Source organism: Apostichopus japonicus, chromosome 8, assembly GCF_037975245.1.
Source record: "Apostichopus japonicus isolate 1M-3 chromosome 8, ASM3797524v1, whole genome shotgun sequence".
Lineage (NCBI taxonomy): Eukaryota > Metazoa > Echinodermata > Holothuroidea > Aspidochirotida > Stichopodidae > Apostichopus > Apostichopus japonicus.
In genome coordinates, this window is record NC_092568.1 from 28432789 (window position 1) to 28455244 (window position 22456).

General features: G+C 35.9%; 1 protein-coding gene across 2 annotated transcripts in view; it reads left to right on the top strand.

Moving 5' to 3' along the window:
• Positions 1-2946: 2946 nt before the first annotated feature.
• The window catches only part of LOC139971439 (inactive tyrosine-protein kinase 7-like), a 56836-nt gene continuing 37326 nt past the window's right edge, over positions 2947-22456 (top strand). For both annotated transcript variants that reach the window (XM_071977912.1, XM_071977913.1), the window contains exons 1-2: positions 2947-3502; positions 16977-17279. In XM_071977912.1, the coding sequence (XP_071834013.1) occupies positions 3475-3502; positions 16977-17279 (331 nt within the window). In that variant the 5' untranslated portion in view covers positions 2947-3474. The remainder of the gene's footprint in view (positions 3503-16976; positions 17280-22456) is intronic.

The window sequence follows — 22456 nt, forward strand, 5'->3', positions numbered from 1 at the left end:
TATTAATGTATAGCGCCGCTCTTTTTTCGCTGTTCGTCGGTGGTGTACAAAAAGTGAAGTCTGCGACAATGGCCTATTGACAACCTGTATTGGATTCAATCATATAAATTAGAGAAATATTTAACTATTTAAATTATATCTTCAATTAATTAAAGATATATTGAAATGATTTAACGATACTTTTTTTTCAATGGTTTAAAGATATATTTAAATTTATTTGAAAGATTTTTTTTTAATAGGAAGTAAGTAATATATTAAGACATATGTTATTATGAATAAGAATCAAATGCCGCATCTGATCAACTGGAGCGAAAGAAAATGAATGGCCCCAAAAAGTGAAAATTCACTACTACTTGACACTTTACAGAGCGATCAAATATAACACATGGAGCATGTATAAGACTTTGAATGTAAACTTATAATAAAGGTTCAATTTTCAGGATTGAACTGCACATGGTATACGTGATCCAGCAAAACACCAGACACACTATGGAACACTGCGAGCAAATGATACGCTGACGGAGCCATTTTACTCTTATGTATGATTGGAACATTGCACAAATGGTATAGTAGAATATTGATTTACTTTGCTGCGTTTTTAATCCTTTGTTAGCCCGGTTCGATCACAGTCATGTCTTGTCTAAATCTCTTTAGCCCTGCAGATAAAAGTTTTATTTCCCACAGTTCGGTAGCGTGCACATGACTTCAAAGGTGTGTGTGGGACGGGGGGGGGGGGGGGAGGATTAGTCAATTATCCCCGACAGTGATTTAGGTTGGGACATGAACTTATAAGGAATGTACCAATGCTATCAATGATTGTTTTGTAGAGGAATGGCCGGTGTGTTTGGGGTCGTTAAAGCGAATTCTCATGTAGGGAATCCGGGGACCTCACTACCCCCCCCCCACCCACACACACACCCAATGACGTTTGTACGTCAAATGGCGTATTCATAGTAGTATATTATGTTATACGTAGGATATAACTATATATAGGTGAAGGGTAATAAATACACCTCAATTTTTAGGTTGAAAAACTTGGAGGTGGTTCACCCGGATGGTGTTGTCTACACCCCCCCCCCCCCGACTGAAGAGAAGGTAGACCATGCCCACTGACTCTCCAATTCCACACGCCACGGCTTCTCTTCTCATGTTTCTCGGCACTTCGGCAAGGGTGTTGTTCAATAACAACTTCCTGACATGGACGTTAAATGGATGTGTGCCGAGAGATTGGCTTCGGTCAGCTTGCGAGTCTATAAGCCTCCATGGCTTCTTTTTGCGAGTTCCTGCTTGCGGGAAGATCACATATACATACATACATACTTCCTTGCTGAACTGAACCCCTCTGTCTGTCCAAGTTATACATAATAGTGGTAGGGGAGGGGTGGCAAGAATATATGATACTGCCCCCTCACTCCACAGCAGTACTGAATCATTTAGTTCGATCACTTGAATTAGAGAATAAAGTGACATCAACCTGTAATCAATTGATTGTTTTTTTTTTTTGTTTTTTTTTATGTACATGATCTGTCAAAGAGTCAATTTTCATTTCTTGAAACTTCAATACAAAGTCCACAATGTCAAAAGAGAAACATCGAAATTAAATCGGTTTTATGGCTAAATGTCGCTATGAAAGTGACAATTTCAATGATAGATACAGCGGAAATGAAACGTCGATATTTGAAGATAAAAGAGTCGACATTTTAAGATCAAACATCTTCAATTTCTCAAAAAGGCATACAATGTCGACATGCATCTTGAGGAAAAATTACAAAATTTCACGAAAGTTGAAATTTTGAGATAAAATAGGCCTACGTCGAACTTTGGGAATACGATTCAAAATTTTGATAGAATTAATAAAATTATAAGTCGAAATTTTAAAGAACAAGCCAAACGTTCGATATGTAGTGGGTCGGGGATATTTTGAGGTAAATGTCAAATTCAAATGGGAAAAAAATAAAAAGTTATAGGCCTACGGTACCTGAAGTCCTCGAAATGTCTACTTCTTAGTATCGCAAATTGAAATTGCACAGTGCAAATTTGAGGAACATGTGTACATTGTGATATATAGGCATATAAAGACTCAAACTTTAGAGAAGATAGTAGAAGTTTTTACCGAAAATTTCCAATTTCGGTATAAAATTATACAACTTGATATATGTTGCCATGGTGTATTAGACATGCCGTGTTCCTAAAATGTAAGCCACTTGGAAGAATGTTAGTTAATGAGGGGAAGTAGTTCACGCCGTGCTATAAAAACAAATCAGCTTATATCCACTATGGTATTTATTAATCTATTGCCAATAATTTCACAGTCCCCGTTTCGTCCATGAAATGTTCTGTGGGTCCACTTGCTCCCTCCCTCTGACTACGTACGTACGCCACTATCCCATCCTTTTTCGTCGATGTCACTGATTATTACGTATTTGATTGTCCACACAGTCAACGGTGGTCAACATAAGTTAATTGCAGTCATAAATGTTTGTGTCTAGACTGAACAAGACTTGGCCTAGACTTCTCCTACGAATTTAAAAAAAAGAAGAAACAATTGAAAAATCGTACCGACATTCCTATATTTTATTATACTACGCGCCTACGAATTTAAAAAAAAAGAAGAAACAATTGAAAAATCGTACCGACATTCCTATATTTTATTATACTACGCGCCATAAAAAAGGAACTCAAGCAATTACTTGCCTATCGCTATAGCTGTTATTAGATTCGTAAATGGCCAATGTTTCCACTTTAAAGTGGCGCTAATAGATGCTGTTTTCCAGTATGAATTACCCGATCGAATTAGCGAACTTCCTAAAATGTTCCTTTTATACCGTCTTCGCTCGGTGTCCTTTGATCTGACAATCAGCTTTGTAATAACTAGCCACTTCAAGGCTGCTGGTTTTAAAGCCGACGCCCTGGAATTCACACAAGTTAGTCATTCTGCGGTATCTGGTAGTCATCGTCCAAGCGCACATTACAAAAGGACAACTTCAAGCCTGTTCAAATATTCCACTAGTTAGTCTTTAGTACAGTAAAGTACGTACCTGCGAAGAGCTACATGCATGAACAGTTCATCGTAATTACCCATGTGGTACGTTGTACAAGAACTACGTTGAGGACCCAAACTAAATCAGTGCCGGGACACCAACAAGTTTGGATACACTTCGAACGAGGCTTTTCGCGATGATGGACGTATAGTGTGCAGAAGTTATTTATCTTCAGTAGCCGTTGTATGAAAACATTTATCGTTTATTCATAGGACGAGAAAATATAACTGCTTGGAATTACGGGAATCATCTCTCTGATTTCGACTTATAATAGACTTGGTAAAACCTCTGCACAAGACTGAATTTGTTGAATCCCAAGTCAATCTTCCTTGGACAGGCTGTGGTAGTTCATATACAGAATACGCAAGACTAGACTCGTTGTCAAGGAGAACTTTAGTTCTAATCTAGGGTGGAATAAGAGCAAATATTGAGGATGGGTCACTGGTGTTTCTTTTTTCTTGGTAAGTACGTAGGCTAAGCAACTAAGTTAGCGGCCTAGGTCTAGACATCATAGCCTACGGGGCTATTGTAACCCAATTCACATAGGCCCAACTTGATACCTATCGGCCGTCAATATCTGCCTAGGCTAGATGGAGTGAGACCCATCAGTAACAAGCACAATTTATAGTATGTGCGGCCCCTAACAATTTTAAGTCATAAATAAAATGAGATTTACCATTGTTTTAAATTATCTATATATCCCAAAGTTAGACCTACGCCATACTAATTAGCACAATTACTAGGGTAACATTACCAGTCTAGTGAATTAAGGTATCCAGTCTGATATTTTATTCTTACTCTATAAAATATTTTAACTTCAGAAACCCACAGAGAATATGCAAGAGAAGTGGATGAGCCTATGATATAAGGTATTGAATTACCACAGGTCATCTATAGAAGAAAAAATGAAATTGCACAGGTCACATTATAAAAGTGTGTACAGCGAAGGGTGGAAGCTCAACTCTATTGTTCATTACATAAATTAAATTAACCAGGCTAGCCTATAGTTCAGGTTGAGCCTGAATTACAGAATGTAATGATATGTTAAACTGCATGGTTTGGATACAGTAACAGCTCATAATTATTGAATTGCTTATCAAAGAGTCTTGATATTTCTTCTTATCACACTCCTTCTACTGCAGTACTCTAGTTCTCTAGGGCCCCATTGGAGATGGGCCGACGTTCTGTCAGCCCAATGGGTTTAGCTACTCTCTTTTTTTCTTTTCAATCTGTTCCGTTCTATTTGTCTATTATGTCTATGTCATTTTTTTGTATTTTTGAAACTATCTGAGTGCGAATAAAACAAACAAGTACTAATATTAACAAACTATCATGTTGCAGAAATTCTACATGATCTCAATTGACATTCTAGTGATGGCTCATTCAAGTGATCTTTACCATAGTTCATAGAATTGCATGAAAGTAGCAAAGTGGAAAAATGATTTAATCAATTAAACCATTACTGTCCACAGTAATTCCTAATTTTGTCCAATATACTTTTCATTCTCTGTATTTTGACCTATTGCCATATATGCTTTAGCTACTGTATAAAAAAATTCTCATGTTGTGGAAAGTGTCACATATTCACGGCTCAAAACTAGTTCCATAAATGAAATTCCTAATAGATCACATATTAAATGCAAGTTTTTGCAAGTTATTTTTTGCAATCTTTATGACAGATTTCAAATTCCCCATTTGAGAAGTCTGCCAAAATATGCAGTCAAAGCTGTGCCAGCAAAATTCAATACAATTTGAAATAAGAATGGAAAGTTTAATGAATTGGAAAAAGTTTCATTGTCCGGCAGTTTCATTGAGCCTTACAATTGTTTACCAGAATTCAAAGATGTACCATAAAGGTGCAGTTTTCATTCGAATAAAATAGTGATTATATTTGGTGTGAAAATGCCTAGCATCTTTGATTAACTGTAGTGCAATTGTGGAAAAAGTCATCTACAGTGGGCAAAAGGTACATGTATATGTATGTAGTTGTTCAACTCATATTACATAAAAAATATGCCATCTTGACATTTGGAAAAAAAGTGTTGGTAATCAAAGCACACAAGAGTCGGTCAGATATGTTTTTCTGCGTTTTATGATTTTATTCCCGTGTTCAAGATTGAAGCGAACTTTCTATCCTTCACACATGTGCTATGATTTCTTCTTGATTGTTTATAATAAAAATCCAATGAAGATGTCTCACAGGTGCTTTGAATTGAAATTTGAGTTATAAATTTGGCCATAAAACAACTTCTGTTTATAAGAAAGATATTCCTCAGAGGAAAAAAATAAGGATTGTCTTGGTGGTCGGTGCTTAAAAGGACAATAGAAAGAGGTCTTATAGTTGTGAAAATAAATTGTACACTTTCAAAGTTGTACATTTGGTTTGTGTAAAATAAGGCGGGAGAGACATAACTTGGCTGGTGTAGAGGTTAATTTACCCATAAAAGGTTTGTTCCATGAAACCATATACCCTGTAGTCATTGTTATATAAAAGTGAAAGAAAAAAAAATCAATTCGATTGGTTGATTCATCAATGGTTTTTGTAGTTTCATGCGCACATTTCGTCTTACAAGTTGTATTTTGGAAATATTTTACAACAGTCTTTGAAAGTTGAAAAGTACATATTTTATATATATCCGTACTTTGTTTTGATGTGTCCGACAATTTTCTTTCGAATAGGCTAATCATATTGTTGGGTGTGCTCACTCTACAGTGTACTACACTATGTACAGTTAGGCATACTGTAGAATGACTGTAGTTGTCTGCATGTAGGTGGCTTGTCTGTGACAAGTTCATCTGTGCATTGTCCCCACCTCCCACCCCCACCCCCACCTCCATGTAGTCCACTTGTGGTCATCCCCTTCTCGTCCTCTTCTCCAAATTTTATTTATTTTAACCTCAAGAAAGGTTTGAACCCTTCAGATTATTCCCAGTAATAATGAACAGGATCAAATTAGACAATTTGCCAATTTACTATAGATTCTCAGCATAGCATTATAACTCTCAGTGAGTCAGTACAGTCAGAGGTTTGGTAGTAAAAATTGTCAATGTTATGCCATAATTTATGCCATTTAATTTTTATTCACGGCAAATTGATGAAATATATATAAGCCTGCAATAATAAATGTATGGCTCTAAGATCAGAAAGGTTCAAAGCCAGAGCTGTCTAATAGTCAACTCAGATTTTAAGCAAATGTTGAGCTGCCAAGATAATTCACATTTGCTTCTCATTATAGAGTGCTATCAATACACAAAGGCAGATGCTAACCTTGCTATGAATGACTGAGGCTCAATATATAACCCTCATCTTAATACTATGCTCCAGTGGTAGCCTAAATTCAATCTGAGAGCCAAACACAATGTATGTATGCACAAAGCTGGACAACACATGTTCTTAAAAGATAAGTTTTGGATTTAACCACAACACTATCTATCTAAATTCCAATAGCTATGACACAAAGTTGATTTAATGGCCAGGTAGCTAACCCCCATTGTTGTTAATTTGTGAAGGAGATTATTTATCAGGTTATCACACAATCATGGCATGGAACTGTACATGCTAATGAAATCTTACTGGAGTGTGTAGTCTCTCGTCTTTTCCATTGTTTAAAAGCTCATCCTGTTGGCCAAATTGAGAAAATATAAAAAACAATGTCTTGTAGATATTTTGTCCGTCTAACTTGTTTTACTGTTTACTGTGTTTGTTATGAACAGTCTCAGACAAATGACAAAAGTCACAAAAGGTGCTTTTTGCTTTCTGTTTTGACTAACACGGTTGTCTTTTAATTTCTTGTTTTGTAATTTTTAAAGATGATCTGTAATGGCCAAAACTATGATAATATACTAAAAATTTCTAGAAGTTTTATAAAGTACTTTTTACAAAAGGCTCTGATCCTTCAGATTAGTCCCAGACATTGATGAGTGGTAGAATAGATTAATTAATTATCACATTGTAGAAAATTACTTTAGCCTGGCAGGCTGGCAGTTCTTGTTGAAGTTTTGGTTTGGTTGACCATTATCAGACTTTCTAGCATATTATAATGAAGGCTGTCTAATTTGAAAGGTGTTCAAAACATTTCTTTTCTTAAATATTTGAATATATATATATATATATATATCAAAACAACAGTATTTTGTCTGAAATTTCCCATTTTCCTATCCCAGTGTCTCAACCTTCTCCCCAAAGTAAACAAAAATAAGCCAAAAAAGTTAACCAGGGATATATGCAAGGTGGGCTACAGAGTACATGACATACTGTCTTACATGTTAAATACAATATTAGCCTGTTTTTTTTTTGTACCTTTTGGGTCTTTTTGTACAACGTTGGTGACTTATTATAATTTTGATTTCCTTAGCACAGTTCTCAGACTATAGTATTAGATTAGTTAAATTTGCATCTGTTCATCTGCGATTTCTTCAAGCTCTATTTTACTCCATGGCGTGTGATTTCTCTAACTGTGCGGGGCAGAGTGCCAGACTTGAATGTTAACGGTCCACTGAGGTAGGTTGTGCGCTCTTGCTGATGAAATTTGACAGTTGGTGTATTGTTTAACCCTTGTCTGATTAGAATTTAATGGGTCAATGAATTCCTAGTAGAAGCCTAGATGTTTCCATGTACCCCCCCCCCCCCTCTGGGAAGATTATCTATGAATGAGAAAAGCATTACTCATCTCACTGGATGAAGTGTGTCATGCATGCGTGGTGGGATATGTACGACTGATCAACTAACATTCTACTCGGGCAGAGGCAATAGAACTAGTAAATTGGACGGAGAATGAATAAGAAACTCTTGGAAGCAGAATATTAAAACCTGACATAGGAATAGGGAAGGAACCTAAACTGAACCTGAACATAACTTCTAGTTATGAAGGGTTTTGGAATTTCCTGATTTATGGAAGTGGAAGAAATCTGGTATTAAGATTATGGACTGTTTTCTAAATATTTTGTTATTTAAGTGTTATGACACTCACAAATGACATTGGCTTTGGAATTTTTTGGTTTGAAGCTCTAGATAGAAGGAAGTGAGGATTAAAATGCTATCGAATGGATTGCCTGTATTTTCAACAAAGTACTTGTTTAATCCTTGGCGCCCTGGATCTATCAGTTGAATAAATAAATATGGAAAAATTGCTAGATAGATAACACAATAATAATAGCCCCTGCCAATCCCTTTTAACTTTTAACATTGCTTTTGTCAATGTACCGTCTGTATACATGTACTCATGCTGTACGTTATTGAAGGAAATTCAACGAAAGTGTTCGCTACTGCTACTTTAACGCACGCCCCGTAGTAGTAGAATCGAAGAATTAAGCAAAAGCTGTAAGGTGAATGTGAGATGGGAACTGAAGCTGAATATTTGAGGAAAGGAGGGAAATTGGGAAAATACGAAACCTAATATGGCAGTATGCAATATTAAGTACTGTGAGTCATGCTTAGTCCCGAAGGACCATTGCAGGGTTTACTCTTGGTTAGCCTGGCGTTGGTGATATTATAGTCATTTAATAATCATGGTAAATATACCATATATATATTTATATATATTTATATATATATATATATATATATATATATATATATATATTTATATATATATATATATATATATATTTATATTTATATATATATATATATATATATATATATATATATATATATATAAGAAATATATATATATATATAAGAAATATATATATATATATCCCGGTGGTGGCTGGAAGTTTTTTCACTGTTCTGGATTTTCCTACTCACTACAATTTCAATTATATACATATATATATTTTATCAAACAAGAAACTTTCTTATAATGGGGGATTTAGTCAGTATCCATATTATTGAACCCTCCCGACTCTATCTAGTACTGTATTTGGCATTTACAAAGTTTTCTTTCTAATTGTGGATGTGGCGAGTTAAAACTTGAACTTTGGGTCTTCACTTCAATTACAGTGTCAACAAGATCTACTGTAATATAAATGCTTTAAAGAAAGATAATTAAAGTGTATTGTGTTTACTTTATTCACCTCTTTACCCTTTGGTGTACAGTTTGAATTCATAGATGTTAAGTTTGTTTTATAACTTTCTCGTCTTGTAAGGTTATCAAACGAACATTAATGTCTCACTCCGGCACTGTGGGAAGTGTGGATTTAATGTCTCTCCAGATTGATGAAATGTCACTTAGTTTAATGTTCAGAATGTATGTTTACTTAATGTTGTCAAAAGTATATACATGAACATATGGACAGTTTACATTACAGATCAATCTTGAACAATCATTGAACTGACTAAAGTTGTATCTTAAATAAAATTTATGATACGTTACGTGCAATAATTTTATTTTTATTTTTTATTTTTGGATAAAAATGTTGGGGAAGAGGTACCTATTACCCTGTAGCCACAGTAGTTGGTAAGCTATGTAAGTATCCCTGTAGCCACAGTAGTTGGTAAGCTATATAGTACTCTGTATGTAAGTCAGGAAATAAGTAAGAGGCTGGTGCCTTCTTTTCACATGATTGTGTTGTTAGGAGCTCTGGAATTGTTTACTTATACTTCCACCAGCTTTATTAGCTCTTCTCAGCCATCTACCATGGTAATGCGGTATATAATTGAATATGTACCGGTTTTTAGTGCATAGTATGCCATCCACACATACATAGGGTTTATCCTTACTGTGTGTGTGATGTGTTCTGACTGTGACTCAGAGATTGGTAAACAATTCTGCACAAAGGTTTATATGGACCATAACTGTTTAACATGTGGAGTTCAGCTTAGCATGCCTGGAGAATTCCTTGTTTATGTTGCCTCCATCTCAACTGACCTGTGTGACTCCCATCAACTTGGGGAAAAAAATGGATATAGATCAAAATAGTGTGTTACCAGGATGGTATATGAATGAAGAAAGGAGTAACGTTTCCTCATTTTCTACTACCAGGAGACTATAGTATCCATCATGTCTTCCCTATCCTTCACCAAGAGTCTAGAACCCCTCAATTCGCTGAGAGTAAATTGATAGTAAGTGCTATATGTTTCAGGACAGAAAAATATTTACCATCAGTAGTGTCCAAGAAAAGAAAATGTCATATGGAAATGTAGTAAGGTACAGTAGTATTACGTCTTGAAACTGCAGTGGGTTTGTTCTTAGGAGCACTGCAAAGATCGCCTGACATCTTCAACTGTAATGTAGTGTATTTTATTTAAATTGTAAAATGGTTTAAGAAATGACGGCACATCAAAGAAAACCACCCTTTTTACGTGCCTCCCATTACATCCCTTTTCCTAAATCACATAAATACAGACCACATGAATTCTATACCATTCTGACGGAAGTCACCACGCAACTGTTGAAAAAACACAATATGGTAGAAGTAGGTCTTGTTAATGTAATGTTTTGCTAATCCAAATAGTTTATTCTCAACCTGTTACTCTGTTTTGACTTAGACATTCATTTTCTGATTGCAAATGACACACAATTTTTACTGGCCTAATTTGCAATTATTCCGATTCTTTTGCCAATTCAATCAGATGAAGTCATTAAGAAATCAAAGCATCCCACTCTCTCTCTTGTGTCAATCTCATCCTTGAGAGAACATCATCAAATATTTGAAGAGTTGTTTGTCACATGGCGATCCTTAATGAGGTTTGATCACAAAGTACCGCCCGGTTGATAGTTTAGAGCATAAAGATATTGACTTGTCCTAAGAGGCAGGCAAACATCCTCTCCAAGTCTTATTCAATAGCCTCGTCTCATTGTCCGTATTGACTGCAGTTTGTTCAGTGATCAATCTCCCTCCAACAAGAATGGTAATTGCTTGAAAAACACAGTCTGTCTGGCTGGCAGGACTTTGTTTCCATAGGTTTTCAGTACTTCTTTAATATAGTGATTTTAAAGTGATTGGGGTAAAATGTGTAAGTACTGCACACATGTGTAGGCCTTGCTATTTTTTAACTTGGTCTAGATTGGTTTCAAAATTCCAGAACAGTCTACACAGGATGGTACGGTTTCCATGGTTCCCATATATAGAGGAATGATTTCATGTGTCTTTTATTGGATTATATGACATGCCATAGGTCCATGGTCTTTCTGTAAGCACAGGAAACCGGAAGGAACTTTGTGAAGTATCAAAACATGTAATGAATACTTTAAGAACTTGAGAATATTTTACATTTTATTTCTCACATCAGACATCGAATTTGGCTATATATTCTGATTATTCTCACCTGAATTGGATTGTTTACCTCACAAGGCTCACATGTAGCAATTGAAGGAGAGGTTAGGAAAAGTTAGAATATGAGATGAAAGTTAGCAAAATGCAGCTTTTATTTTCCATTGGTTTCTTGTTATTTTACCTGCAGCACTTTAGCGATTATCCAATCACTCAGTTTGTTTACTTCCAACTGGTAACTCTGAAAACTTGACAGGTCACTACAATGGGTCAAATTGATTTTCCTGACTGGTCACTCAGCTGTAGACCTCAAACAGTCACACCGAGCTGTTTGATTGTAAACATTACTGATGTTTCCAAATCACAGTGTTCTTAAATGACCCCTGGAGGGTTTAAAATTTCTGAAATTATAGTATTAAGTATGAATTGCCATTTATAGTGTAGCTTTCTCTGTAAGTAAACTCAAGTTTTATTTGTTCGAAGACACATTTAGTCCTCTCAGAATGCAGGAAACACTCAAAAAGTAAGCCATGGGTAAGTACTAACAAGTTGCAACACCAGTAAGTTGCAATTTTGAGTTTGTGGAAGTTCTAACACTGTTATTTTCTGGTCAGTATACATGTCCATTAGCATCTATGTAACAACAAAAAAGGAAACTGACAACTCTCCAAACAGTAATTTTGAAGAGGGTGGGGGGGGGGTAGGGTTTTAGGGAATAGCATCTATTAATACGGTCAACTGGATTAAGGGTAGTTTATACACATATCTTCACCATTCAAATGAAAGTGCAAACGAGGGAAACTATTTGTATTTTATAAGCAAAGTAATAGAATGTTGAAATTGAGGCTGTGAAGGCTCTCAAATACAGATCAATATTGTGATATTCTTGAATCTTTATTCTCAGTTTATTAGTTAGTAAGGTAAGGTTAACCTTCTAAATTGCTCAGTCGAAGCTATAAATGTTACAACAGCGAGAGCAAGACAAAGAGAGAGAGAAAATACTGTAGCAATGAACATGAAATTTAAATAGCTAAGCCAACTTTTATAATATGAATATTTATCATTCCCTAATTTTAAATTAAAAATGACAATTTCTTAACAAAATTATTCAAAGATTAGCAGCACAAAAACAAAACGTATGAAAAGAAGAAAAAGTTTAAGTTTTTTTTCCCTTTTTCCGATGGGGTCCTTATGCCATTGTTATGAAATTCTAAGCAGATTGTAAATGACCTTTAAAATTCTACCAATAGTCCCTTCCCAATCCAGTAAAGGCAGTTTGTGTTATATGGTCCAATTAGTCAAGTTTTCTTGCTGGTCAAGTGTTGTTGACTATGGAAGCTTTTTTATTACCTTGAAGGTTGATGTCCTTGGAGGGTCATTAATTGGGATTTTTTTATGGAGTAGTTGCTCCAGCAGCTTAGGCTTTACTATTGTATAGGCCTATTGAACAGGTGCACTCATCAAACAAGAGCTTTTGTCAAGAGTGGCATTGCTAACATAGTGAGGAGTAAAACAGACTATAACAAAGAGAACAAAGTACAACAAGCTACAGGGAGTCCTTTTCTAGCTCTCACATCATGATACTCTATTGCTCTAATTGCCTATCATAGAATATAAAAACCTTTTCCATTGTCAACCATAGAGGTTACCTTGATCAAGTTAACAGTACTAAATCAGTTCAAAACCTGTCTGTATAAATAATACTGTATGTTGATGTGTTGTGTTTGGTCAAAATTGTGGTGGATGTGCACTTTGTATATAATGTGGCTGTGATCAGATACTCACTGTAAGAACATAACAGGATTGGGGGTATCCTGGCTGTATGACATAGTTTATTTTCCTTTGGTCTGCCAGAAATGATAAGATTTCCAGCTCGCTCTGGAACTGTATGGACGTCGGAAAAGGTTAACCAAACACCATCTTGAAATTGGTTGAAACAAAATGAAAATTTATCCATGTGTCAGTTGAATGAATCTGAGACACACCATGGAGCTATAATCCCAGGTTTATAGCTCCATGGACACACTAAACCAAATGTTCATAGTCAACCGCTTTGATGGGGTGGTTGTGCTGGGGATCTTAATACGGCTTAGGCTTATTTGTTGTCTGTCATCTATGACAAACTTATGTGGTGTATTTCTTACAGAGCCATTCATGCAAGGATGGAGGCCTGATAATGAGGTCAAGTGTGGCCATGACACGGTCATGTTTGGCTATCGTGTGTATCTACCTCATGGCTGTGACTAATTTATCTTATATTGCATGACAGAAAGGTTTCAAATTTTTAAATTGATACACAGATGTGAAGAAACTATATGTTGAGAAGCTATTGTTCATATATTCATGACATTCATAAATCTCAAGTCACATGTTATATGAAATTCATACGCTACATTATTCTCTCATCACTCATAGTATGTGAAAGAAACAATAAGTGTACAGTTCTTCTTTAGATCCTGTGTGCAATAAATATTATATCTTTCAGTTTTTAATATTGACTGAATACTTCAATCTTAAGGTTCATTGCAATGTCTGGCAAATAATTCCATACAGCATATCTCTGGCTATATATATATCTCAGTTTGCTTAAATGCCTTTTCTTATCTTTTAATGGACACCCATGAAAGCTTTAGAACTGTAGGAATATTATAGGTTTTGTCACATTTTGATAGAGCAGCTATTAGTTGGTCTTTAAAGCATTCACTGCAGGTTAGTTCAGGAATATAAAATATCAGTTGGTTAATTATTTTAGATTTATCGAAATTGGTATTGCGTGAAATTGATCTCGTCATAAAAAGGGATTCAGTCCAAGATTGACGTTGACAGGAAATCAATCTTCGAAAACAGATGGTTGCAGTTTATAGTTGGAGGGTGTAACAGCCGAAGGAGAGTTTGTTGACACGCAGAGTTTCTGACGCTTTTTGCCCTCATACACCATAGACTAAATAGTTGTTGTTAATGTTACAAATATGTTTGATGCTGTGAGGCCCCCTCTTCCACCATTGGTGGGTGATTAAGCCGTTTAGACCACTTGTTCTTAAAGAGGAAATAGATACAGTTAGACACATGCTTAAATATGTTTTGATTTCAGGAATCTACTTTGAAGCAAGATATGCTGTATTGGTTAAATGTTACTATTAACTTAGAACTGTCACATTGGTATTCCATGATGAGATGAGTCACTGACATAATAGCACTTATCAAATGTGCATAAAAAATAAATAAATAAAGGAAAAGTGGAATATGTATACAATATATGACACATTTTGGAATATAATAAACAATCCTATTTCAGGCCCTCTAACTTATACTTTTCTTACATGCCTTTTCTTATGGTAGATAAGTAGTTTGTTAAGAATTTGTCTCTCCCAGTCGCTAGCAAAGCAGAAAGGAACAATCCATGCATGGGAAGTGAGGAACCTTGTGAAGGTTTGAGAGTGGATTATAAAGAGGTCTACAAACAATTCCACTTCTATAGAGATTTTTTCAAAACCTGGCATATATTGTACTGTTGGTATTATATGTTCAGCCTCGGGTCTCAATTAAATTCTTTCCCACCTACTAGATCTGTCTACTATATTATCACTCTATAATTTTGTCCCATTGTCTTTTATAAATCTAACTTGATGAAGACATTTGTTCAATGGGGAATAGGATATAAGTAAGTTTTGTAAAATTTTAAGATCATATTTTTGTTGCCAAGTAATATTACATTCTGTAGTAAATCTGGTTTATCAACCTTCGATCTAAGATAATTTGGCTAAAAAAAAAATTAAAAAATGAGACAAGATTTTGATTGGAGCAGTTTTAATAACTTCAGATGAATTGAGCTGACATACAATTAGTCATTTAATTATAATGACTTTGTGAAGAATGAAGATTTCTACTGTAATGGCTAAAGAGTGATGAAGTAGCTCTGTAAAGTTGCCTTACATGTATGTATGTTGCAGACGAATTATATTTCTATAAATTGGAGAAAATAAAAAATCAACCAACCTCAGTAAGGTACTTTAAACCAATCAACATTCCTGAATTCCCTCCCCCTCTCTCCCCCCCCCCTCCCCTCTGCCTTTCACAATGGAGAAAAAAATTAAATATAATACTTACATTCTTAGCTTGTTAGTTCGGGTGAGTAAGGTATTGATGGCATTGATGGGGTCATTCCTCTTTACTTGTTATTAGTTAGTGCAACATTCATTTTTCAACCTTGTTTTAATTCTTCAGGGAGGGCTGTTATTTATTCCCAATTCCCCAAAATGTACTTTTGAATTCCACTAGTAGACTAGACTCTTTGACTAGCGTATCATGAAACTAATTAACTGTTCCCCTCTTATTCTTTAGAATTCTAGGTCAGCTGAAGTATTAGTTATTTGTAATTTGAATATGCTGTGACCTATATCTCAAGTGGAGCAGTTCTAAAGGCTTCTCCTTCTCACATCTCACCCAACTTTGGGGAGGATGGCAGGACATTGCACTTCAATGTACTTTAAAAAAAAAAAAAAAAAAAAAAAAAAATGTTTTTTTCTTCAATTAATTTTTGTCAAATTCTTGGTTTGTTACAAAAAGAAACCAAAAAACTGTGCCATCGATACCATTAAGTCTCACAGTCTCACATACAGTGCAAAATGTGTGGTTTCATATTTATCATCTGAGCACGGTACATATGTCTGAAACCAGAAGTTGAAATTTACCTGGAGTTCATGACCTGAAAATTGAAAAAGGAAATTTATAGGGACTGGTGGTGAACATGAACTTTCACAAATGTGTCAGCCTTAAAGGGAAAGGTTTTATTTATCTCCTAACTTACCTGTTTCCACACAACCACTATATTCTCCTGGGCAATTTTTAATGGTCATGGGAGAGGACCAATTGTCTGTTGGACAAAACAAAATCAGTATTGGAGGTAGACCTCTCCGGAGTATGAGTTGTTTGTAACATTAGATTCAGATAGCATTGTAACTAAATATCTCCAAATAGGTAAAGTGATATTTAAGTTAGTACCCCCCACCTCCCAATCACTTTGGAATGACTAAGATAAAAGTAAAGCATCTATTATAATTCACCAAACCTGCACATCTCTCCTAAACTACATACTGCCTTTTCTTTTTTCCTATGTTTTTTTTTTTTTCGGTCAACCAAATTTGCTCTCGGGACAACGGAATTGTAAGACCAAAAATTAAAACAAAATCCTTGTAAATTTGCCTGCTCTTTGTGCTGTAGGAACAAAAACTGCTATAGCTAAGTTGCATTTATAAAGCAAGTTGCCCATTTGGCATTGCATTTTGCGCCGATGCAATATATATCGAATAACTCTCTTTTCCTTGATAATTTGACATTCAAGTTCAGTCAGTTTGGGATGGAAATTAATATATTGGTTATGGAGTGATGATTACTGGTACAGTCGTTGATGTCTTAGAAGTTTATCCACCAGCATTGTGTAACAGTAAGAAATCCTCACAAGAATTGTATATACATATCACATGTCTACAGTAGCCCATCATTGAACATAACTCTCAGAAAAGTTTTTGTTATGATATCTAATTATTTCTTTAAAAAATATTAAAAAAATAGAATACATTTATAGTTTCATAATGTGATACATTACATAGGGGATGCTTCTCCTTGTGTGATTCTTTAAAGGAATGCAGTACAGAATCTCTTCTCATAGGTAATTATTAAAGCCTGAAGGATACTGTTTCTGATATTCTTGTATTATTCAAACTGTTTTTTTTTGTGTATTTATACGTTGTCATATATAATATAATCTTCTTCTTGCAGCCTTGGCAGTTAGCCTAACACAGCTGGATGCCCTGAGTTTTCAAGCTGAACCCATCGGCCAGGATGTCATCCAGGGTGCGACGGTTATCCTGCCATGCTCGGTCGATGAAAAGGATGTAACATTTGAATGGACTCTTGACAATGATAATGTTGACAGCCTACCAGGGATCAGCATACAGGATGGTAATCTCGTTATCGCCAGCGTGGATAAGGATGCACACAGTGGGGAATTCAGGTGTGTCGTCAGCTCTTCCAATCAGAACCAGCCTCTCATCAGTCAGCCTGCCCGTCTGCGCATTTCATGTGAGTATCTCGGCTGGGGTCATAAATTGATGAAAAGGAGGTTTGTTAAGGATTAAGGAAGCATTGAGAAGAAGAAGTTATGTTTGGCATCCTCCTCAGAAATAATGTCAACTGCTATTTGATGGTAGAAGTATTCATTTCACGGCACATGTGTTTCTCCCTTGCCAGACTTTGTGACCCCCCAGGGCACACCCCCATCCTCCACAAAAATAAGAAAGAAAATGGTACACTTTGTATACATGACTAGATCAAAGATATGGTGGAGTTGACATAATTGGCTAAATAGGGATATCAAATGTTGTACAAGGCAAAGGCAGTGTTATCATTGGTATCCCAATTTAAATGCATTCCAAGTACTCTTACAAGAGTGCAAATACCTCCTGCCTTTCAACAGTGGTCATAACATGAAATTTCATGTTTTGTAGTCTGGTATTAAATGTTCGCATGTAAACTTAGCGATAGTGCAAGAAATCACTACGTCTCTTGTGTTTCTGCTTTTTAGCTAGATTGATAGTTAAATGGGTGAGGATTGATTGCAGACGGGTTTCAGTTTAGTTTTGTACTCTCAGGCGTTCTGCATGGGAAGGAGTTTTAATAGATGGTGGATTTATGATTTAAGTAACTAGTCGTCTGGTATAGTCATCTCTCAGCTCTCACCGGAATAACTCATTCAACTTGAGCAATGTTTTTCCCAAAGACAGTGTGATCATAACTTTTGTTCACCTACAGTAGTCATTGCTAGCGCAAAGTTGGCTTCAGCAAATTACTGTCAATAATTTCAGCCCTGATTTTAATATGCAAAGTAGGTCAAGCTAGTTTAGCAACCTCTGATATTACTTTATTCTTCACAATTAATTATCACACATTCAGCTCACAGGTCTAATCCATTTTGAAAAGTATACTTTCAAAAGAAGTTTGTGATCAATACATGTATCAAGTGAGTTTCCTTACATTCAGAACTTGTTGTTTTCAAGTCTCAATGTCTATTTTAAGTCTGTTTCTTAGGGAACACTATAAGTTGTACTGGCCCTCTGGGAGATAATGAAAGAACCTAAGAATAAAACTTGACCGGCTGAGACAGAGCTCAAACTGTACTCTTTGTTTTATTTAAATATTGATCTATGTGTTCGATGTTGGGCTTCATTTATCACCTTCCTCTATTTATCTTAAAAAAATCTCTTCTGTCAGACATAAAGTTATACTGTAGTCCATACTCGATCATAATTTGCAGTCTGTCGTTATGTGATATGTTTGTTTCATATGATGGTCATGTATACAGCTGCCAAAGTATTCATTGGTCCATAAAAGCCTACCTCTTTTTGCAGTGAAGCTTTTCCCCTCGGTACAGTAAGAAATCATGCATCACAAAAGTTCATTTTTATGGCTTTCTAGGTGACCACCGAGAAGTGAAATTCAAGCGAGCGTGGCCAGCAGAGATGTTTGCCACATAGCTGGGAGTAAAATTAAGCCTCACCATATTTGGGCACGGCTCTTTGTCACGAGAGAGAATGGGAGGTGTTAATGACTCAATTGCACCGCATTTAATTATTCCTGAGAGATCTTACACGAGTGTCAGTGGGGGGATAAAACTTTCCAGTTGTTCGGCCTTATGTTGTCGCCTGAAATATCCAAGAGCAGAGGAGTTCATGGCTAATGATATTTTATTAGTACAGTACCCCTGTATTGTTGATGGGTATATATTTAAGTGGCTGGGTTATCACCTAGCAATCTGGGGGAGTATCGTCTACATAAGGAAGACCTATAATTGGCAAAGTTTTGAAAGGTCTCATTTCTTTTCACCGCATCTTAAAAAAGTCTTACACCTAATGAAAATTCACCAACCATAGGCCTTCAACCCTACTGGAATATCAGTCCAGTGGCAGGCAGAATGTTTTATAGACCTTAAGATTTAAAAATTAAGATTATAAAAATGGTATGGTAGTAGATAAGGAAGTTCAAACTGTTTAGATATAAAGAAGTGGAAGAGGGCAGTGACCCAGAGGTGGGTACTAACTTGAGTTTGAGCGAGTTTTATTTTACAAGTAGAGGGGACATGAGGTATCTTGGATAGAGACAGAAAAAGTAATGTATTATTGTAATCATTCTTAATCAACTTCCAGGATTGTTAATTTATTTAATGTTAGCGGCTTATTCTTGTGATGTTCAAAACTTGCAAAGAATATTATTTAATGGGTCTGGAATGTTAGGTAAGTAACAGCCACCATCTTGGTATTGTATGTATTGTGATGATGTTAGTCGTCATATCTGTAGCCCTCTATTTCTGTAGGCTTTATGTCACTGTTTTTAGCCACATATGCTGTCCATTTTCTCAGTGGTTTCTGAAACGATTTCTCCATGCATCGAAAATCATTTGCGACCGTTGTTGCAGACCACGTTCTACATTTTCTGAAGTCACATTGTTGAGACCTTAACATGAGAATCTGAACTTCTTTTGCTTGACTATTCTCCTCATCAATCTATGGAATGATTGTATCAAAAATTATAACCTTTGATCGTTGCCTTTGAGGCTTCAAGATTTGCAGTTTTCTTCGCCAGGGTTGCTTTAACTTTCAAAGTACTGTACCGTGCAGTTCACCACGTACAGTACAGTACGCACTTTGATTAAATTTTCCACAAATTAAATTGAAGTCTGATAGCATGTTCCTTGCCTAGGGGCGGGTGCACTGAGGAGACGGCCTGCTTGGAGATGGCCGTCCGCCACCTGCTAAACCTTCGGGCGGGTCCAAGATACGCTCTAATTAGATTAAGGGTGCATTGATAGTAGTGTTGATTACCAGACAGATACACATTAAGTTTTGAACTAGACAGATGCATATATGTGACTAGCATGTTGCCATGTTGCTAGTATAACATTCTCATCCCATCAGAAAGAGAGAGACATGCCTCCAAAATATTTGGAGTCTTTATGCTCCAGTGGTTTCTTTATGCTTCTTTATGCTCCAGTGGTTTCTTTCTTAAGGACCTATCTATTGGAAGTCCTGACAATGTTACCATCTCACAATTTCACAAATCAACTGAACTGCTTAACCTGTGTTGTCAGATGGAGTCAACGAAAAAAAAAAATCCTCCACGAGAAATCTTAAACTAGGTCTTCCACAAAGCTGCTTTTTTTTCTTTTCACATCAGAGATTATAAATGGAGGATGGCTCAATAAAACTTAGGATCAATACATCACAGATAAAACTTTTTGGGGGTAGGGAGAGGGAAGGAAAAGGGATTGGGATGGGACAGGAACGGGATGATCTGAGAATGAGAGGAATGAGACATGTATGCTATTGTTTGATCCTTGTAACATGTAAAATAGGAGACTTTATATTAAGAGCTGAGAAATTGCTTAACTCTTGAGGTTTACTCAAAATATGATCATAATCAATCAAACTTTAAAAGCATTGCTTTTCGTCAAATTAATGTTAATTAGTGATGACATTTGGTTCGAAAGATAACAAATTTCTATCTCTTTCATATTAGTATATAAATCACATCCAAAACGATAAATCTGATGAGTTTCAATAATTTTCTCCTTTTCTTGACATGAAATGTGACTGTTCTTGTTAGTGAGTTGTCTCTAGCTAAAATGAGACGATAAACTTTGAACGGAATGAAAAGTTTTCCAAAATCAAATAGCAGGATATAAAATAAATTATTTGATGAAGGTTAATTTCTTTACTATACAAAAGAATTAGAATTGATCTCAATTGTAAATGACACAAAATATGGAAAAATTTGTTTGACATTTTTGCAAAATGTTTGACAACTTTTGTAAGTCGTTCCTTCGATGTATCCAGGGATTTGTTTATATTTCTTATGTATTTGCACGGCTATACTGCCCATTGCTACATAAAGTATACGCAAAGATGACACAGTTTCAAGAACTAGCAAATGCAATGCAAGGAGGCAGATTCTATGACTATATTGTGATTACAGTATACATATATGTATGTACTGTGTGTGATGTTCATGATGCAGTCAGTGTGTAGTGTTATACATACTGTACCTACAGCTATCTTGTTTGAACAGGGGACACACACTTGTCTGGCCCTGTAGTGATTCAGCAAGCCAGATGTTTGCATTCAGTGACTTCAATGTGTATTTTACAATGTGTATTCAAAGCGTGATTGTGCTTGTATGGTTTCACTCCATTCCCTCACATCTTTGCTTCATCCTGCTATAGGAGAGATAGATCTGTGTTTCTCTTTCACTGCATGCATCAAGGACCTGTTTACCAAAATGACACAACTCTACACAGATAAGATTTGGTGGTGAGGAAGGACTATACTTTTGCCATTTTGCCAAAAAAAGGAAAGAAAACAGAGTAAAAGGCACTTCCATATAAGCTGCTATTTTGGGAATCTTTTTCTGTAACTCCCATTACATGCTAGCATGCACCAGATTGGCAAAAATCATTTAAAGTCACATTGATAAACATTAAAAAAGAAATGAATCTGTTGCACTTGGGTTTCCATGTTTTCCTTCATAGTGTCCATTTTCTCCTTCCTCCTTCCCAGTTTTATGGGGTATGCAAGGGAATAGGATGATACAAACTCTCCCCCTTTAGTTTTCCAACTTATGAACCCCCCTCCCACTTATCCTTCCCCTAACATCCCAACAAAAAATATGAATAACCTGAGAATTTCATTTCAATGAGGGCTCATTAAGTAGACTGCATCTCTTGGCCACCTGAAATAGTCTACTTCTTGTATCCCATGGTAACCCCCCCCCCCCCCTTGCCCTATTTTAGAGTTCACAAGTTCTGCATTCATCTGTCTTCATCTTCAGTAATTGAGTCAGTATTTAATGTTGGAGCCCTCACATAATGATAGGTGTTGGCTCTATTAACCTCTTCCTGCTAAGTATCTTACGGAAGCTTTCCTTGACATACCAAGCCAAACCTGTCAATCTAAGTTACTTTCCCTGACTGTGGGGGGGGGGGGAGTTTAAATTTTGTCCTCCCTACAGTACAACTGTCAACACCTCTCTCTGCATTCGGTTAGATGTGATGAGAATTGAGAAAACCTTATAAATTATCCAATTTTGCACCTTTATCAATCTTTCCTAGAGGTGATTCCCCATAAATATCTCCCCTTTTTCTCTCTCTGAGTACTGTTATTTTGCTACCTGCGGTACAAGTAGTTTTAAAAGCTAATACAGGTTTTTTC